The 20,732-nt window shown below is 39.5% G+C and overlaps 1 protein-coding gene across 2 annotated transcripts; it reads left to right on the forward strand.

Annotated features, from left to right (window-relative positions):
* The first annotated feature begins 1,340 nt into the window (after positions 1-1,340).
* On the forward strand, positions 1,341-20,626 carry cstf2 (cleavage stimulation factor, 3' pre-RNA, subunit 2). Of its 2 annotated transcripts, XM_021316057.2 has the most exons (14): positions 1,341-1,466; positions 1,676-1,754; positions 3,141-3,310; positions 3,405-3,541; positions 4,694-4,813; positions 4,943-5,065; positions 5,336-5,465; positions 9,090-9,149; positions 13,242-13,341; positions 16,852-17,054; positions 17,941-18,065; positions 20,031-20,114; positions 20,196-20,339; positions 20,432-20,626. In XM_021316057.2, exons 1-13 carry the CDS (start codon positions 1,370-1,372, stop codon positions 20,319-20,321), a joined length of 1,554 nt encoding a protein of 517 aa, XP_021171732.2. In that variant the 5' UTR covers positions 1,341-1,369; the 3' UTR covers positions 20,322-20,339; positions 20,432-20,626. The 2 variants fall into 2 exon arrangements, with proteins under 2 accessions (XP_021171732.2, XP_012717287.3); XM_012861833.3 differs by lacking the exon at positions 9,090-9,149.
* Positions 20,627-20,732: the final 106 nt, after the last annotated feature.

The following is a 20,732-nucleotide window of genomic DNA, read 5'->3' on the forward strand; positions in this document are numbered from 1 at the left end:
TTGTTTTATGCTGTTAAACAAGGATACATGTGGCAGTACATATTGATAAATGTGTAGATTATCATATTAGACATTTTAATAAAGAACAAGTTAGATTGTCCATTTAAATTTATTTCATCCCCACATGTACAATCCTGAGCCTTCTCTACACACCAACAATAACCTCTTCATATTTTTTGCATGCTATGCATTTACATATGCATACACTGTTTTTTAAAGGCCTGGAAAAGTGTTCTTTAAATTTTCCAGGTCATTCCAGTGTCTTACACTACCCTGCTTGCAAATAGGGCTGCAGCTTAAGACCCTTGAAAAATATCTGTTTTACACAGCTTCTTGCATGTGTTGGTACTCTGTAACTCCAGGGCTTAATTTGGCAATGTGATTCAGGGTTAGTTTGTGAAATATTGCGATAACAGATTAATAAACATACAATTATGGCCCATCTGTTGGGTTTCAGCAAGTAAAACCAATTTTCAGAACTAATCTCAGCCCAAAAATAGGGATCGGCACCACGTGATCTACAATCACTTGTTATCACCGGTAATTACAACCGTAAACTGCAGTAAATACGGGTAAAGTTGCTCCCTCTACGTCTATTCCCGTCGGTCCCAATGGCAGTCTTGCGTAGGAGAGACCCATCCAATATGGCGGCGACGCAGAATGCGCTACAACCACTGAGCTATATAATACACTGGAGTGCTGATTTTGCCGAAAAACTGAAGTCACTGGCCGCCATCTTGCTACTCCCTACTCTCACAGAATCCCATAGGATTTGGTTGCAACAACAAGCAGTTTCCTGGCTGTGTGAAAACGTTTCACAGGTAATTCTACAGTCAGTGGATGTACTAACACTATCAACTACTAGGAAATTAGGTGCTGAAATATTTTTCATGTTATTCATATTAAATATATATATATGTATATATAAGTATGTGTATATGTATATATGTATATATATGTATACACATATGTAAATATATGTTTTTGTATATTGTTATTTATATATTTATAAATGTTAAACATATATATTTAAATGAATAAAATGCAAAATATTTCAGCACATGACTTTCTCACTACTTGATATTTTTAGAACATAACATAAAAGTATATGGCATTTGACATTTTAAAAGTCTTAAGCACCCCCTGAACATGAGAAAATCCTTGTTATTCGATGCTGTAGCGCACATATTCCCTAGTTACTGGGGGAAATAGGGAGTACCAATATGGCGGCTGGTGGCTTCAAAGCGACTCATTCAAACAGACGGTGATTAGCACTCCAGTGTATAATATAGCTCAGTGGCTACAACACGTAATGAGGCGTCTAAGTATGCCGACATCCTCCGGTGCCACACTCATTTCGGTCCCCAAAATGGCGAACGTTGCTGCAGCTACCGTGGCTGCGGCGGCCGCAGCTGCCGCCGCGAACAGAGACCCAGCCGTGGATCGGTCTTTACGATCAGTTTTCGGTAAGTTCAGTTTTAATAAATGCGGTTTATGCAGGAAATAGTACAAAAATCTAAATCCGCTAATGAATGGAGACCTAGCTTACACAGACCGCCAAGCAGCGGACGGGCAAAACTTGACGCTAACGTGCAAACAGCTTCTTCGTGGTAAATATTAGCATCTTCTTTTTTTATTTGTTTTTGTTTTACGTGGTTTTTATTATTTTTTTCAGTTGGAAACATTCCGTATGAAGCCACAGAAGAGCAGCTGAAAGACATATTTTCTGAAGCCGGACTTGTTGTCAGCTTCAGGTAAGTAAAGGAGAGATTTTGTTTGGTACAACTTTGCTGGAATAAAATCACACATGAATGTTTGCATCGATTTTTATATGTGTATATATATAATTGCCCCTAATTAAACTAGAATATAATCACATAAGGCAATTAAACGGATAGAAATACGCACATAAACGCACTGCCAAAAGGGAGCTAACAGTAAGTACATTTTTCTTGAAATCGGTGTATTTGAGCACCTAAATAAGACTATTTACCAACGGAATAAGTATTTTTACCCCTAAAATAAGATAACCAGATATCCTGCACTTGAAATAAGATGGAGATGAATTGTTTTTATTTTAAGTGCAAAAATCTTATTCCATTGGCAAATAGTCTTGTTTACCTGCTCAGATCAAGGAGAAATACACCCATTTAAAGAAAATATTACTTACTTTTAGTTCCCTTTTTTGCAGTGCGTAATGGCAGACTGTAGACAGTTACAGAGACTGTTGATCTAGACGTTGTCCAGCAGGAACACTTGATAAGCTTCTCCTGAACCAGAGATAGCAGAAGAGTCTTTAGCTGGGCCAAGGAGAAAATGGAGTGCTGTTCAGTGGTTCCAAGGACTCCTTGTTTGGAAATCAAATTACATAATGTCTATTGTGAAGTTTTCATAGCCATTGATGACTTGGCGGAAGCTGGCGTTGGTCCACTTGGTCTGATCAACTCCAACATCAGCACAGCTGCAGCCTTTGATGTTTCCCTCTGCTGACATTTTTCATAGAGACACCGATTTCATCTACAGCAGGGCTTGGTATCTGCCAAAAGTACCAAAACGGGGTTTAAAGTCCATGTTATCACTTTGCTTAATTAGCAAGTAGACTGGCTTTACCTAAACCCAACAGAGAATCTATCGGATAATGTCGATAGGAAGATGAGACACCAGACCCAACAATGCAGACAAGCTGAAGGCCGCAGTCAAGGCAACCTGGGCTTCTAAAACAACTCGGTAGTGCTACAGATTAATCACATATTTAGTAATTAGTGCAAATTTAACAAGAATTTAGTCCGCACAACATGCAGTAGCTACAGTGAGCAGACTTTTTCAGTCGAGTGACATATCTGTTTTTACACTTCTCTTTTTAAAATTGGGTATGTATAATATTTCACTCTTACAAGAAAACAGAATTTGAGCTTTTCATTACCTTAAGCCATAACTGTTAGAATTAACTGGAATAAATGCTTGAAATATATCAAGCATTTATTCCAGTGAACATATCAGTATGTTTAATGAATCAGGTTTTTTAGCTGAATTGCTGAAAAGAACTTCTCTGCGCTGCTCTCGTTTATTCAAATGCGTCGTCCTTCGCTTGTTTATGTTGTGCAGATGTGATTGTGATTGTACGTTCCCTGTTATTTCAGGCTGGTGTATGACAGGGAGACGGGGAAGCCAAAGGGATATGGCTTCTGTGAGTACCAGGACCAGGAGACGGCCCTCAGTGCCATGAGGAACCTCAATGGGAGAGAGTTTAGTGGTCGGGCTCTCAGAGTTGACAACGCAGCTAGTGAAAAAAACAAGGAAGAGCTCAAAAGTAAGTCACTGAATTAATCTACACAAAGGGGTTGCGATAACAGATGTTTTGTTTTTTGCAACAACAAAAAAGCAGCCTATTCTGTTCTGCACAGGTCTGGGAACCGGAGCCCCCATTATTGAGTCTCCTTATGGAGATAATGTTTTACCAGAGGAGGCTCCAGAGTCCATCAGCAGAGCTGTGGCAAGTCTTCCACCTGAGCAGATGTTTGAATTGATGAAACAGATGAAGGTATGTTGGTTTACAGTATTGGCTTATTTTGTTTTATCTATCCATCCATCCACTTAATGTCTTCTGCTTATCTGAGACTGTATGGTTGAGGTAACGGATCTAGACACACCTCTCTCCAACAACTCTCTCCAGGTCATTCCAAAAGTGTTCCTAGGCCAGAAAAGCTACGGATCTATAGAAAAATAGGTTTAATTTTGTTTAATGTCTGACAAAGTGACCCTGTCTGTACACATCTGGCAGTCAGCTTTAAAAATATCCACCATAGGAGCATCAGTCTGCAGATATTTCTTCTCTAAGTGTAAAAATATTTTGCTGCACCAATGTTTCCGTATCCCGATGAGAGAAATGTGTTTTTTAGATTTTGAACCTGAAATCATAGACGTAGCTTTCTATCTTTTTATGGTTCCTTTGAGTTCCTTTCCAGGTATGGATGAATTAGGACTGGATGATAAATACAATACAATACAATTTTATATTGTATTTTTAGATACAGAACACACAAACACTGAATTCAAACCTTTATTTAACCAACCTTTTACCAAAACTGCATTTTTCTTTAAAAAAGAACAAAGAAAGTGTGCTCTCTGAACTCTTTGAAGGTCTGCGTTGTGATTGGTTGGGAGGATGTAATGACTGTAATATTAACCTACATGATAGGCTGCAATGCTAAAGGAAGGAAAACTGTTATTCTATTGAACTTTTCATTGACCCTTTTTTTCTATCATCTATGTTTTATTATTGAACTAGTGTCCAACCCTAGGATGAGTATGGAAAAAGAAAATAGAGTTGTGAAAAATATTTTGATTTGCACACTTTGCTCTCCATCCTGTGGTCAAAATGTTGTCTCCAGACGTCCATCTTGTTTACCATCCCTATCTATGTCCTTCTAGGTTTAAAGTTCAAATATCTCCATCCATATACACATAGAGATAAAGACTTTAGCATTAATTCATAAAGTTTGAACTTAAATGGACTGAGAGCTCTGCAGACGCAAATCTGGAAAAGTTCTGAGATAAAAAAAATCTACCCTGGATCTTTGTGTACTGCCTTGTGTGTCATTTTCAAGCTTTTCTTTGGCGTGTAACCCAGACTTTTTAATCCCATTATTAGTTGAAGGAGGCTGATTTGTGAAAAATCGATTTCTCCCCCCAGCTGTGTGTACAGAACAGCCCCCAGGAGGCGAGGAACATGTTGCTGCAGAATCCGCAGCTGGCCTACGCGCTGCTGCAGGCGCAGGTCGTCATGCGCATCGTTGACCCAGAGATCGCTTTGGTGAGAATGAGATTTGTTACCGCTATTTAAAGAATAACTTGTTCTTAATAGTAACATTATTAGATATTATAACTAGATCTAAGGCAAAAGAAGAAGGAGATTTTGAGATTTTGTTTTATTTTTGTACAGAAAATGTTGCATCGTCAGACAGCAGTTCAGCCCCTGGTTCCCGGTGGTCAGGTTGGAGGAGCACCCCCAGTCAACCCTCCTGCTCAGCCCAATGTGCAGCAGGTGTCCCAACCACAGCCTGTGGTAAGCTAAACATCAATCCTGCCTTCTAACTCTTCGTTAGGCTTTGCTCTGCTCACGGGGTTTCAGGTTGTGAATAAACTTAAAGTAAAATCATAAAACGAGCTTCCACTGTCCTCTGGTAATTACATACATCACACCTAATCACTGTAAATGCTATAATTCTGTTTAATCAAAGTTGGATAATGGAAATAAAAGTATAATGTCTCAACAAAGAGCAGGCACACACGTTATAGTGTCGGTTAGTAATTTGTGCTTTTGTCTCATTATCAGCCTGTGATGCACATCAATGGAGCACCTCAGATGATGCAGCCGGCCAACATGGGTGTTGTTCCTGGGCCGATGCCTGTTCCAGGACCAGTACCCGGACCAGGACCAGGACCAGGACCAGTTGGGCCGCCAGGTAATACTTGTTCATTTCTTACTGTAGTCTCTCCCAAAACGGATGATACCGTTCAACCGCAGATGCTTGGCTTTCAGTTGTCTGATGCCTGCAGGAAGGTTGCGACACTGGAAAATTTGCAAGCAGATGTTTTGATGGAAGTGAAACCTCCACGAGTGGAGTTAAGATTTACACGTGTTTTCACGGCGAGGCGTTTTCTCCACTGATCTCTATTTATTCACTGGAGTGCTGATATGCCCGAAAAACTGAAGTCACTGGCCGCCATCTTGCTACTCCCTACTCTCACAGAATCTTATAGGATTTGGTTGCAACAACAAGCAGTTTTCTGGCTGAGTGAAAACGTTTCACAGGTAATTTTACAGTCAGTGGATGTACTAACATTAACAAGTACTAGGAAATTATGTGCTGAAATATTTTGCATGTTATTGATATTATATTATATATATATATATATCTATAACATGCAAAGTATTTCAGCACATGACTTTCTCAGTACTTGATAGTTTTAGTACATAACATAAAAGTATATGGCATTTGACATTTTAATAGTCTTAAGTCCCCCCTGAACATGAGAAAATCATCGTTGTTCGATGCTGTAGCGCACATATTCCCTAGTTACTGGAGGAAAATAGGGAGTACCAATATGGTGGCTGGTGGCTTCAAAGCGACGTCTATTATATACGGCCAATGCGCAATCCAGTGAATAAATAGAAATCAGTGGTTTAAAACAAACTCTGGTTTGTTTGTTCCCTTTGGAGCGGTTCGTTTTGTGGAGATGCAAAACAACCGAACGACCCTCCCCATAAACAAACTGAACGTCCTCGCATGGTTTATAGTGACAGGTTCTGGTTCGCTTGAAGTCTTTTCGGCGTTTCGAAGAAACCGAACCGAAGTTATCAAACTCATCAACTGATTCGGACCAGAGGAAAACAGACTACGTGTAAAAACACCCCAAAAAGCTGCTCCGTGTTCATTCCACACTGCAAAAACGGATCTAAAAATAAGTAAAATGTTCTTAAAGTTAGTGTATTTGTCCTTGATTTGAGCAGGTAAATAAGATTATTTGCCAATGGAATGAGTATTTTGACCCCTAAAATAAGATAATTAGATATCCTGCTCTTGAAATAAGATGATGGGGATGAGTTGTTCCTATTTTAAGTGCAAAAATCTTGTTCCATTGGCAAATCATCTTAATTACCTGCTCAGATCAAGGACAAATACATTCATTTTAAGAACATTTTACTTATTTCAAGTTCTGTTTTTGCAGTGTAAAAACTGCTAAATGTAACAGTATTTTAGCACTGATGTGGAGAAAAGTGTTTCACAGACGTTGTACAATAACCATCTAAATCCAGAAGGTATTCCAGTCATTTGTTGTGCCGTTGAAACTAGACGCGTTTACGTACGTTGTATAAAATAGTGGAGAAAAGTGTCTTCCAGTCTCTGACATTAAATTGGACTAAACCTTTCCTGTTTTATGCCACTTTGGATCACCAAAATGATTTCTAATCGCTGAATGCCAAAATAATGCATATTTTAATTTCTTCTTTTTTTTTTTTTTTTAGATTGGTAAGTTTGTATAAATGTCCTCAGTATTTGGTAAATTGGCCTTTTTTAAATTTTAGGATTGGGTCAAATTCTGCTGGGTCTCTTTCCACAAGTGTCTCACTGCATTTTGCTTGGATTTCGGCTCCATTCCTCCCGGCAGAAGTGGTGTAACTGAGTCAGGCTTGCAGGTCACATCTTCTCAGCTCTGCACAGACATCAGGGCTTTGGGAGAACCGCTCCAGAACTTTGACTTTGTTATCCTTAAGACACTTATTAACTCTTTTGGCTCCATTTACCGTCTGGAAGACACACCTGTGCCCAATCTTTAACTTTTCAGCTGATGTTTTGAAGCTTTCTTCAATATTTCCACATAACTCTTCTGCCCTCGTGATGGAGTCAATTTTGCGAGGTGCACCGGTCACTCCTGCCGCGCATCATGACGCCGGCACCACCTCATATGTTGATTAGGTGAACCTTCAGGCTTCAGAGAACACTGCAAAAACATAACTAAAAATAAGTAAAAATTTCTTGAAATTACTGTATTTGTCCTTGATTTGAGCAGGTAAATTAGACTATTTGTCAATGGAATAAGATTTTTCCACTTAAAATAGGAACAACTCATCTCCATCATCTTATTTCAAGTGCAGGATGTCTAATTATCTTATTTTAAGGGGTCAAGATACTCCATTGGCAGATAATCTTATTTACTGGCTCAAATCAAGGACAAATAGACTAACTTTAAGAACATTTTACTTGTTTTTAGATCCGTTTTTGCAGTGAATGGTTCCCAAAGAGTTTTGACGTTTACCATGACGTCGCACAAACGAGCAGCAAGTTTGAGGTGTTACACTAAAAGACGTCCGCAGGTGTGTCTATAATTAAATCACAGGTTGTGAATTAAACCGGTCAGAAGCCTAGAAACGCATGACACCGTCATCATCTGTCATTATTCTGGCATTTAGCAAATACAAATAGTTGTTAATCTCCCACCTGGCCTTAAACATGAAAGGTTTAGTTGGATTTGAAAATCTGAATTCTTCTGGTTCCAAGATTTCACCGTTTTCGGACCCGCGGTGATTCTGATCGACTGCGGCTCGTGTTCAGAAAACCCACCTGCAGCCAGACGCCACGTTTGGGGTTGATTAAAAATGCGGCGTGGGTCTGTGCCGAGCGCGTTTTTAAAAATGCAACAGTGACAGCAGTGCGGGACACCGTGGAAGACGGCAGTCTGTGGTCAAAATGCAGAAATAAATCATCCGATGACTATTCTGCATTAAATTATCTGTACAAGCAGAGCTATAATTATGCTGTTTTCTTCATTTCTAAAGCATTGGCATAGAGAGGATGGAGATGAACGACATTTACGCCCCGATTTGTTGAAATAAATTTACCTTTTAATGAGACCGTGGCCTGCTCTATAACAAACGGTGGGAGCCACATGAACAACTAGAAATGAAGGCTTCAACCTCAGGAATGTCCAACCTTAGGGAATTTTCCTTGACTTGAACATTTGTCCAAACACAGATGCTTTACTTAGTTGGAGTTCATGTTCGATTTCTTATCCAGAACGGCCAGGAACCAAAACGTGTTTGTTTCTGGACAACCAACCGCTCCAAGGAAGTTCTGAAATATGACAATTTGTTTTAAATTGGAAGTTGTTAAAGTCGAGTCTGCTAGAACAAAAGTTTTTCCTTTGTTCTAACAGCATGTAAAGGAAATTTAATCTAGTTCACTGACTGCTGAAGTCCAAGGACTCCGACTCGGCTCTCTGTGCGAGCTTTGCAGCTGTCATGGCTCATAAAGATCACTAGGTGTCACCGAACCCTCTGCTAATGATCACTGCTACATGGTTCTTTCCTACAAAAGCATGTTTAGGCTTCTCTGTGTCGCTACAAGTCAGATATTAAAATAATCCGTTGCACATTCGGTACATTTCTTTTCCCTTTTTGAATGTAACCGCTCCCTCAGCCCTGTGTGTCCCTCTGTTTGCATGCCACAATGTGATTAGCCGCAAACTGCAGCTTCGCTTTCTTGAGTCCTGTGTCTCCTGTTCTTTTCACTTTAATGCTGGCTCAGGAAACCTACAGAGTTCCCCCACAGGATCGGCTGGACCAGCTGCTATCGAGCGGCCTCAAGGTATCACTGTCACCCCCTCAGCGTGAAGCGTCTACTGACAGATAAGTAGTAGGGCTGAACAATTAATCGCATTTTCAATATAATCGTGATTTAAAAAAAACGCAATTTCCAAATCGCAGAGTCAGCAATTTTTGGCTATGTAACAATTAGGGAATTAGACACGTCCATTAGGTGTTCGTAAAATGTTTAAAGTGGGTTTGCCTCAACATGGAAGGGAAGACAGTTGCAGCAGTGAGATAATCTAATTTTATTACTTGTTTTAGCATTTATATAATCATACATAGCATTAAGTACAGGTCAATCAGTTTAATACATAGACTTGCTTGTTGGTTGGACTTTATGTTCAACAAGGATTGATGTCCAAATCAACTCAAAGCTGTTCTCTTGAATAATATTCTGATTAATAGAAACATTAAAAGTTCTTGTTTTGAATAGTCCTTGTTTACAAACGTCTTTATTTAGATGCCATTTTTGTTGCTTGTGGTTAATGCAGAGAAAAGTCAAAATTGCAATTTTGGTTGAAATATATTGCAGGCAAAACGCAACCATTTCCGCTCTGAGTTTAGATGCTGCGGGTCTTTTAGCAACTAATCTGCACAGCGAGGAAACAAATTGATTTGTTGTTTGTATATGTTTAAAAAGACATGATAAATTAAACTTGAAAAAAAAATCACATTAAATCGCAATATTAAGAAAAAAAAATCGCAATTAGATTATTTTCCAAAATCGTTCAGCCCTAATCAGTAGACGCTTCAGGAGGGATACTGTCCAAATGTAAAGCCATCTTTGGATTTTAGTGCTTTATTTCTACTGTTTTTTTTTTTTGCTTGTATGTCTGCTTCTTTTAAAAAAATGAACAGAGTCCGAGAGTGCTATCAGAACTTTAGCAAAAATTGCCATCTCATGAAGCTAAGGCTGGATCTGGGTCAGAATCTAAAAGGCTTTCTGATTGTTTTTGACTATATATACAGTATATATATATATATATATATATATATATATATATATATATATATATATATATATATATATATATATATATATATATATATATATATATATATATATATATATATATATATCTTAAAAAGCAATATTATTCTTCTGAAATGTATTTCAAATACAGAGTATGTATTGGAGAAAACCTACTTTTGGCTAAAATATACACTAGTGCCCGTGTTCACAAAGACTCTGAGAGCTCTTATCTTGGCCTAAAAATTCCTACCTAGGGGTCTTAGTTTAAGATTGATTTAAATAGTTGCTGAGAGCGACTCCGAGTCAGGAGACGGCAGAAGCTTTTATCTTGGTAGGGAGGTCTGGTTGACCCCGTTCCTAGGTGTGACGCTGTCTTTTAAGAGCTGTGATTGGTTGATAGTAAAAGGAAAAATACATTCCCAGTTATGGATGGGTACCTTTCACATTTGAACTGATACAGTACTGATACCCGGTACTTAACAGTACCTGTTTTCTGTACTTTTATGTGTTTATGTAGTAATAAAAGTTAGTTTATTATTAAAATCTCAATTTTCTTTACAATTTAACAAATTTACTTCTCAATATATAAACTTGTTTGGATCTACAAATCAACCTTATGAAATTATTTATGAGTTTAATACATTGCTTGAATCCACAGCACATATCAGACGCACAGAACAAGATACGGGATTGAAGCTGTGTGTGAATAAAATTGAGGGAATTGTTTTAGTGCAACAGTTTCAGAGAAGAAATAAAAAGTATATTAAAAACATATTTTATCCTGCTTTTAAATCAGGGCGTGATACATTTCTGAGGAAACAGAGAGGCTCTCCTCTCTGCACTCGTCGCTCTGACTGCAGAACGAGGCAGCAGCAGCTGTCTGTCTGTCTGTCTGTGAGGCAGATGCTCATTTACTTTCACTGGAAGTCACCAATGACAGAGGGAAGCCACTAGATTTTTCACTAGTCACTTTTTAGAAAAAAAGGTCGCCGGATAGGTCTGAAAAGTCTCTAAATATAGCAAGAAATTCGCTAAACAGACCAGGTGCTTTCTGAGATTAGAAGTGTTCCCACTGCTGTTCTTGCACTTTGCTCTCATTTTATCGTTTCCCATGTGATGAGAAGGGGAAGAGATGGCTGCAGTTGATAAGATAAGTTATTCTCCAGGAAATTATTAAAATGGTGCGATTTTGTTCACTCGGCACGTTAGCATTAAACCTGTTGCATATGCTAACTGCAGTACATACAACGTTAACGTTGTAAAGCATAAATACAAGTTTGAGAATTAACCACAGTGTCATGTACATCTGATTTGGGCTCAGAAGTTCACCCGTGACGTCAGATTTAACAACCGGAGAGCTTCTTAGTGTCAGTAAGGAACGTTGTGAGGTTCCTATGCTAAAGTAGCTGTGAGAGGAAGCATACAGGCTCCTCTTCCTACCTCCTTCCTTACTGACTGAAATATTCAGACAGCGCTTATCAGGGCGACCACTGATGCACTTCCACTTTGGCTAAAGAGTCCTTACTCATAAGATTTTTTTCAAGTGTAGTCAAGATGCGTTACAAGCCACGCCTCTCTCTACCTCCTTTCCACGGCGGTTAGCTTCGTAAGAAGAGACTGGAGATGGTGTGTGGCATCATACCATATTTCGTCTAAAAAATATACCTTTAGTTCCTCACAAAACTACTTTTAGTTTGCTTTTTGCCCCTTTGAACATAATTTTACTATATTTCAATATAAAAACAGTGAACTGTCGTAAAGGATCTTTTATTAGCATAGTTAGCATTGCTAGCCGTGAAACATCAGTCGGTCTGTGTGTAGTCCCGGTGGAGTAATTCGTCCTGTACTTTAACTTTGACATTTTCACATGCAGCGTAGATAAACCAGAGCAGCTTTGTTCTAGCAGGTTCAGCTTCCCATTATTTGCTGAATTTTTTTTTGTCAAGAAGGTTTTTGCTCCTTTTTTTTTTTTTTTCTCTCTGATTTTATCCTAAGCATAAAAAACTTGACCATCTGATAGCAAATTGAAGCCAATCAAGACGATTTCTCAGTGCCTTTGTGGGTTTTTGGATCACTCTGCTGTGTGTGTTTAAATTTTTTTTTTTTTAAATCAGGCAACAGACGTGAAATCTTCTGATGAATGAAATTAACATGACACAGGAGATCTTCCCTTCACTGCTCTCTGATGAATGTACAGTCCAGCTGCCTGGTTTTTAACCATGGTGCTGTGGGCCAAGTCTGCAGTTGTCACTTCTTAGACTCAGGAAATGTGCGTGTTGTGGCTTCTTAAGCTAAAATGGTGCCTTTTTGTTGAGTAATTTGGTAAAATGAGAACATTTCCTAAATCAAATTGATTACATTCACATGTTGGGGACTTTTTGTACACCTCCAAACAGACATAAAGGACATTTTATTCAAAGCGAAAAATATTAAAGTGAGTGCAGGCTTCCTGTTTCCCTCCTGACGCGTCAAGTTGACACCAGCAGCCAGAGCTTTTTTTCTCTGTACTGCCAGCTCAGCTGAAAGCAACATTTTCAGACCAAAAACAAAGAGCTTCTTCTTTCCCTTTACAGTTAATATTTCCCAGGATCTTACAGATACGATAGTAACGGCGCATTTAAACATTAATCCTCCTGCAGAGGAGACAGTCTGGTTGTCGTCGAGCAGGAACACTTTTACATATTAAGAGAAAATGTAGTCAGACTAAGAGGAAAATTACACAAGATGTGTTTTTGTGGGACATTTTGCTTTAGATAAGTGACGTCTTGCTGGTCCCCATTCATTTAACCTGAAGCAAAACAACAACACATTTACACTCCAGGTCTGATTTGCACGCCTGGCATCTGGGTTTGTCCTGATGTGTTCATTTGTTACATAAGAGCTTAGAATATTTATATGCATATAAAAGGAAAACCATAATCCTCGTGTGATCTGACCTGTTTTAATCTGTCCCTAAACCACAGTTTGCTCAAGAGTTACATTAAAGCCAACAGCTATGATAGGCGTGTGTGTGAGAGCCAGGACATTCACCCCTCCCAGAGCTGCTAGAGATTACTCATCATATGTGTTGTTGGCTTTTCTTTGATATATTCTGCATTTTTTTCTTGTTTCCTTCAGGACCGGGCGGTATCCCACCTAGAGGGCTGCTGGGCGACGGACCCAACGATCCCAGAGGAGGAACTCTGTTGTCTGTCACCGGAGAGGTTATCGACCCCAAGTAAGAAACCTCACTTTGTCGCGTTAACAGAGCGGCTGCAGATCATTGGGGTCCATTCACCCACCAGTCAGAGCTGCAGGCGTTGCAGTGAGAAAAGCCCAGGGGTCTCATTTAGGAAACTTTGCGTTAAATTCATACTAAAAGTAAAATGGAAACGGAGTACACAGTGAAAAAAATCTGATTTATAAACTCGTGCCCAGGCACACCAGCTTTCCTTTATAGATCAAAACTGCACCTGAACATTTGCACACAAGGAGGAGTGAGAGATTTCCCTTTGATGGTGAAGAATCCGCGACACACCCAACCCATTGGAAAAAGCATATTAAAACGCACCTCCTCTGTACTATGGGCTTCAGGGAGCAGGTTAGGACCCAGAAACTGGAAGGTGTAGCCACCGTCCCCAGTAAGTTAGTTGGAGTCTAAAGCGGCATATTAGTCAGCGATCGTCATTGGCCATTGATCCCTGAAGCCGCCTGCCCTCCTTATTCTCTCATCTGCAAAGTCCTGCAGTGCCAAAGCATCCACCGCGCAGCATTACGCACAAGTGTATTTAAATATTTACAAGAATTAAAGTAACTCCCTCACATCTTGCTGTATTTTATCTGTTATTCTGTGGAACAGGTCACCCAGGTTAACCTCATGGACAGAAATGTGATGATAGAAAACCCAGATAAAATGTGTTACAGACCTTTTATTTAAGATTAATGATGGCTTGTGGGCTTTTTGTTTATTTATGCATTTCATACCACCTTTTGTACGGTTATGTGTCACCAGCGCAAGCATGACTAGCACTTTGTTGTTGAATGCTTATGATCAGGTTGATCTGTGATTAAAATCTCTGGTATGTAGTGAAATTGGACGTCTGACAGGGATAGTGATGCACTGCAAAAACAGACCTAAAAATGAGTAAAATGTTCTTAAAATGTGTGTTTTTGTCCTAGATATGAGCAGCCAATGGAATGAGTATTTTGACCCCTAAAATAAGATAATTAGACATCCAGCACTTGAAATAAATGATGGGGATGGATTTTTCCTATTTTAGGTGCAAAAATCTTATTCCATTGGCAGGTAATCTTATTTACCCGCTCAAATCAAGGACAGATACACTCATTTTTAGAAAGTTTTACTTATTTTTAGTTCTGTTTTTGCAGTGTGCAGTCTGGCTGCAGTTCACCACTTCACCTGCGTTGCCAAATTTCCCCCCGTCTCCAAAATGAGCGTACGCCCGGGTCATGGCTGTGCCCCCAGTTACTGAGAGGTTCTAATAGATTTTATTTTGTTTGCGTAGTGTTTTTCTACTCAGCCGTTCTGGTTACTGTCTGCTCCGTTGCATCATGAGCAGTAAGTCATCTCTTTGTTGTGTTAATCCGTTTGTTCTGCGGCGGTCCATCTCGATTGGCTGGTTGAGCGCATTTAAAATGCAACCAATGGTTCCTGTTAAAAGTTGTGCTTCATGCCATTCCTACAGGTTAAAGTCCGTTTAATGAGAGTCTGCTGTTTGCTCTGGACGTGTAGAGCGTGCAGTAACGCAGCTGCCCCTCCCTCACCTGTTTCTGTTCCAGCTTGGCTCCTCGGGGTTCCCATGCGCTCTTGAAATGTATTAAATTTACTTTTAGGAGTTTCCAGCTTTGCAGAAACTGAATGTTCTGAAAATAAAGTCCGTGAAGATATTTTTTTTACATTAAATGGTTGAACTTTTCTCAGACCATGACTTTAAAGTCTTAACTACCAGTATCTTTGATCGTCAGTTCACCTAGAATCGCTGGGTGTCGTGACGGACTGGGTTTTATTCCCACTCTCTGGGTTTTTCATGGTCTTTGGAACCTACAGATAGACGTGTTGGATTGTTAAAAGGACAGAAACGACACATTTGACACTCCCACTGGAGTATTTGATATATTTTCAAAAAGGATGTTTGTGAAAGTGCCAGCTTCCAGTCAGGCAGGAAGAAATGAACCAGTGGAAACTGCTCCATCATTAATGTGGTTTCTATCTAAAACGGTAGGCGTGCATGAACTAGACCACTACTTTGCTTCCTGCTTATGGTGTAGAGCAGGCAGGCATACTGTGACTTTTAGAGCGCGATGACACTGTATGGGATTCAGATGCCTTTGCTGCATAGCCCCCCCCCCCCCCCTCTCTGCCCATTTCCTATCTGATTACGATCAATAAAGGCCTCCAGAGCCACAAAATCTTTGTCCAGTTTACATGGATACGACACACCCCGGTCACCACCTCTTTGAACTCTAACCCTCAGGGAAGCGTTTGGGAGCGATAAAGGAAAGAATAAGCAGACTAAGAAACAGTTTCTATCCAAAAGCTGTTGTGAACGCAGTAACGATTCCAGCAATGTTTCATAGGTACTTAAACTCTTAGGGTGGCACACTGAAACTAAAAGCCATAATTTCAGGATTTTATTCTACTGTTGTAGTAAAGCTGCCTGTAGAAAACTATCTTAAAGACTTAAGTAAACACCTACTAATATCTTTTGGTTTGTTTTGATTTTTAATGTTGCTAATGATCTAATGTGCATAGACCATTCCTTTTTATTGTGTAATTATATTAGGAATAAGGTGTACATTTATTAATTTATCGAAAAACAAAACAATTACCAGGGGAAAGTAGATACCCCGTTTACACTACCCTTTTTTAACCGTGCCGAGACCAGTCTGAACTCGGTAACTGAGATAACTTTCGAGTGTAAATGGATCTGAACTGAACCGTGCCAGACACAACCGATCCGCGCTAAATCTAGACCAGTTCGATAGTAGGGCTCGGCCCGGTTTTTCACTGGCACGGTTCTCTGATAACAAAGAGCGCCTGACTCTCTGCAAACAACGAAATATCACAATTATAACCAAACATAACTTCCTGAATGTTGCGGTCGCCGCCATTTTGATTTGCTTGATTCCCTCCTTCAGTCCCAGAGAGCAGTAGTACCGTAGATCGTCACTAGGAGGCGAGGAACCGTGCTCGGCATGGATCGGTCTAACAAGGGTAGTGTAAATGGGGATACTTATTGGCAGATACAAATAAAAGTGCGATAGAAGGTCAAGAAGAGCGGCTGCCTTGCTGGCTGTGCATAATGGGATGAAATGCTAAACTGATGCTACTACAGTTTACACTGACCAGTGGGGAGGCTAGTGGGGGGGCCAGGACATGGCACGGGGGTCCCTGGCCACCCAGTGGTGGCGCCATTATGTGAACGCCACAAGTTTTTCCAAACCCGGAACAATTTTTATTTTACAATTTTACATTGCAATATAAAGACATGCAAAGTACATTTTGAACATAATATCCTGGTAGTTTTGTATTATATTGTTTATATTTTGTATTCAAATGTGTGCATATAACTAGTATTTGTTTGAACTGCACTACTTTTTCTTTGGCCTGAATTCAAGAGCTTCTGCTTTTTAAATTTTGTTGCGCTTTTTTTTTTTATTTGTACAATGACAATAAAGGAATTTTGATACCAAAGACCTCTGATTTAAACGCTGTGTTTCTGTTTAGCCGGGCCTACATGGCAGCTCCGCCGCCTCACCAGGCCCCACCCGTACACATACCACAGATGGGAGGAGGACCCCCACCAGAAATGAGAGGGCCTCCGATGCCTGAACCGCGAACCATGATGGTCGACCCACGCGGACCCCCGATGATGGAGCCACGAGGGCCGCCGATGATGGAGCCCCGCGGTCCGCCCATGGAACCCAGAGGTATCTGCTCCAAGAGAAACGGACGTTGATGAGGATTATATTTCTCTGATTTTGGTTACTTAGCTCGGATCAACTCCAGCTGGCAAATGAATTCACTGAGCGGATCAGATCTGAACGTTATTTCACAACTTTTGATTGAGCTACACCAGGGGTGTCAAACATACGGCCCGCGGGCCGGATCCGGCCCGCCAAACAATTTAGTCCGGCCCTGTGGCTAAATGCATTATCATTATAAAAAAAAAAAAAAAAAAATTTTTTTTTCCAGTGTCCTGTCTGGCAATGTGGCAATAAGATGCCACAAAGAGCTCATCAGATTTGACTTTCACAAGTGGACAAGATAAAAGGAAGAGAATGATAAAACAATTATTGAAAAAAACATGCACTTCGTTTAATTGAAAATATGCAGTTCCTATATTGTCCACGAGGGGCGCTGTGTTTTAATTAGCAGATTAAGCTTCAGGTGTGGAAAAGTTCAAATCATTTCTTAATTTTTATCTGTTTGATGTATTTTGTCATGCAGGACAGTGTTTTTAAGTTCCAAAAAATGTGAACAAATGTTTTTCAACATTGTACAATCACTGTGATCAGTTCTTATGCATAATGCACAAGTAAATGTTTAATTGAGTAAAAGTATTGTTGAAATTGCACATACTTTTCTTAAAAACGCTGAGGTTATTCATAATATATTGTGTAAAAGTGAAATTAACTTAATATAAAAATCAACAAAAAGTCCACTTTTATTAGTTCTATTTAATCTTGCAATGAGTTTACTCGTGTGGCCCTCTTGAGATCAGATTAAGCTGAATGCGGCCCCTCAACCAAAATGAGTTTGACACCCCTGAGCTACACGGACGCCTGAAACTGTGGTATGCATTTCTCCCTCCAGGCCGTGACCCGAGGGCAATGGATACTCGTGGGCCGGTGGCGGGTCAGAGGGTCGCCATTGTGCCTGGAATGCAGGGCCCCGTCCCTCATACGATGGGTCCAAATGCTCCTCCACCTGCAAGACCGGTAACTGGGGGAGCTTTATATCAATCAGCTGTTTGGTTAAAATCATTCACGCTAAAATATTTCAGCTGCTGAGACGATTTCTACGCATGTCAGACTGCCAACACACCTTTAACCATTAAACCAATACACAAAACCCACCATTGACTAACATGCCGTTAGCGTAGGTGTAGATAAGATCGGCATCTTTGTCAACATTGCTGTCATTTTGTGAGGTCTGCAGGTGATTGTTTTTTTTTTTTTGTTTTTTACCTCTGACATTTTGCAGAATTAGCTCAGGACCTTCTTCAGCCCTAGTTCAGATACTAAACTTGATACAATTAGCTTGGAGAAGCTCTTTCTGCTATTAATCAATCATGAGTCCTTAATTGCTATTTATTGCTAACAAGCAGGGTTGATTTTATTAATTTTTTAATTAAGAAAAAGCAATTTTAATAAAAATGCTTATTTACTTTTATTATATGAAATCTAAAAAGATTGTTATGGAGTTTTATATCTACTTGTGAAATATGAATCAGTCTTTTTTAAATGTATAAAATAGTTATTACAGAAAATAAGTTTTCAGCATATTTCCATTGGTAAATATTTGTTTTCTCTGAGTAGTTACCGTTATTAGTACTAAAATTAACGCATTTTTGTTGTATAAAAGTTTTATTTATTGAAATTAGTTGAATGTGAATTTTAATACTGCTTTTATTCTGAAACCCAGTTTCTAAGCGTGTCTGTTGGTTCCCAAAGAGAACTTGCTGCTCAAAATATGGCAGAGCGCTAGCTGTATTGTTTATGAGGCAGCAAAGCAAATTTGGCTGCTTTACTGTTGCTATGGTTAGTAGCATGTTAGCTAGCATGTTAGCTAGCATGTTAGCTAGCATGTTAGCGAACGCTAGCTGTGCACCAAACTAGCTGCCATGCTACTATTAGCATGTCGGCATCTTATTTGTTCACTAAGTTAGGCTTCAAGGCCTTTTTCACGTGGTCTTTTGCTCAGACCTCAGTGCAGATTTTCAGGTTTTTCTGCTGTTTTTTTTTCCATTAGTTGTTCTGCGGATTCTTCAGCTTTAACTTTTAACACATCAGGTTCAGAATATCGGCTTCTGACTTCTACAGCAGTTTTCTGCTTCTGTGGTTCAAGGGATTTTTTTTTTGTCCATTTAAAGATTTTTTTTTTTTTTTATAATAAGGCTCCCTTTGATAGTTGTGGTTTATAACGTAGTGATAAAGTAGAACATCACATGGTACAGAACTGTTTACAAATGCTTGAGCTTGAAATGTACTTTAGTTGGAAATATTATAGAAACTCTTAATGAAATATAGGATTTGAAATATGTTAGCCAAATATAGATTTGGCAAGAAACTGGTCACTTTTGTCTCTTTCTCAACCTTTATTAATGCATAAGTTAATGATTTATAAAGTGTTTACAGATCATATTTCTTCAAGCCATTTATAAGCCTCTATTAAGAGTCTTATTGTAAAGTGGCACTGATTTCTTTTTTTTCCCTTTTGTTCCATTCAAATACGAATTTGGCTTTGGATAACTTTCCTCACCGCTCACATTGTGTTCTTACAGGAAATGCATTTTTTTGTTTATTTAGGGAACTTGTTTTTACAGCTCTTGTTTATCTAACAGTGCCTGTCTGTGCACAAAAAGGAAATAGCCTTAACTTTGGTAAGAAAACTATGTCCTTAAAACAACAGATAAATAGTTGAGGCGGTGCATGGAGGCTGTTGTCCTCGACAAATCCTTTCATAAGTGAAACTTTGGATAAAGGCCACAAGAACATTAAAGTTAACTAGTTCATATGTGACATCTGAATCTTGTTGGTAATTAATCCATTAATTGACAAAGACCGCCTCCGTTTTAAGCCTGTTTTCTGTTGACCCAGATAACTGAGAATCTGCAAAGGTTAATTAAGCCATTGCACAATTCCATTGAACTGAACTTGACTCAAACTGAACTCCTCATGCAGGGTCCAGGCATCTCTGGGGTCCCCCCATCAGGAGGAGGTTTCAGTCCAGGCCAGGCTCAGGTCTCCACACAGGATCAGGAGAAGGTGGGTTTTATTTTTATTTTTCCTTCATTGTCTGCTCCCATGCTGTTCAGCACCAGCCAACGTCTCCCTGTCCTCTTCCAGGCTGCCCTGATCATGCAGGTCCTGCAGCTGACCCCAGAACAGATCGCCATGCTCCCACCGGAGCAGCGACAGAGCATCCTCATCCTCAAGGAGCAGATTCAGAAAACCGCCTCGGGTGCTCCGTGATTCTCCGAGAAGGCAGAGGTGGAGCTTCTTTTCATTGCTGTACCTGAAGCAGTCTGAAGCAGAAGGTCATTTTCTGATTTAAATCCCGTTTTCCCTCATTCCCGTTGCAGGACCTGCCGTCTCTTCCTGGTCCAACCGCCAAAACCGGACAGAAGATCACTTGTATTACTTTAGGGTTTTTTTTTTTTTTTTTTTTGTCTGTTTTGTTTCGAGAGTGTAGGTTTGGTTCAAAGTTGAAGATTAAACTGTTGTAAAATCTCTTGAAGCTGTTTTTGTTTTTTTCAATAATAAAAAAATAAAATTCCCTAAATGCCTTCATGTTTTTAATCCAAAATACTTAAGAATTAAAAGAAGAACCTCTGCATGAAGGACATACCAAATGACATTGTCTGCCATATATTTAATCACCTG

Source organism: Fundulus heteroclitus, chromosome 23 (genome assembly GCF_011125445.2).
Source record: "Fundulus heteroclitus isolate FHET01 chromosome 23, MU-UCD_Fhet_4.1, whole genome shotgun sequence".
Classification (NCBI taxonomy): Eukaryota; Metazoa; Chordata; class Actinopteri; order Cyprinodontiformes; family Fundulidae; genus Fundulus; species Fundulus heteroclitus.

Coding starts and splice junctions, on each gene's coding strand:
- cstf2 (XM_021316057.2), top strand. CDS start 1,370: ATGGCGAACGTTGCTGCAGCTACCGTGGCTGCGGCGGCCGCAGCTGCC. Junction 1,467..1,675: donor GTCTTTACGATCAGTTTTCG/GTAAGTTCAGTT, acceptor TATTTTTTTCAG/TTGGAAACATTCCGTATGAA. Junction 3,311..3,404: donor AAACAAGGAAGAGCTCAAAA/GTAAGTCACTGA, acceptor TGTTCTGCACAG/GTCTGGGAACCGGAGCCCCC.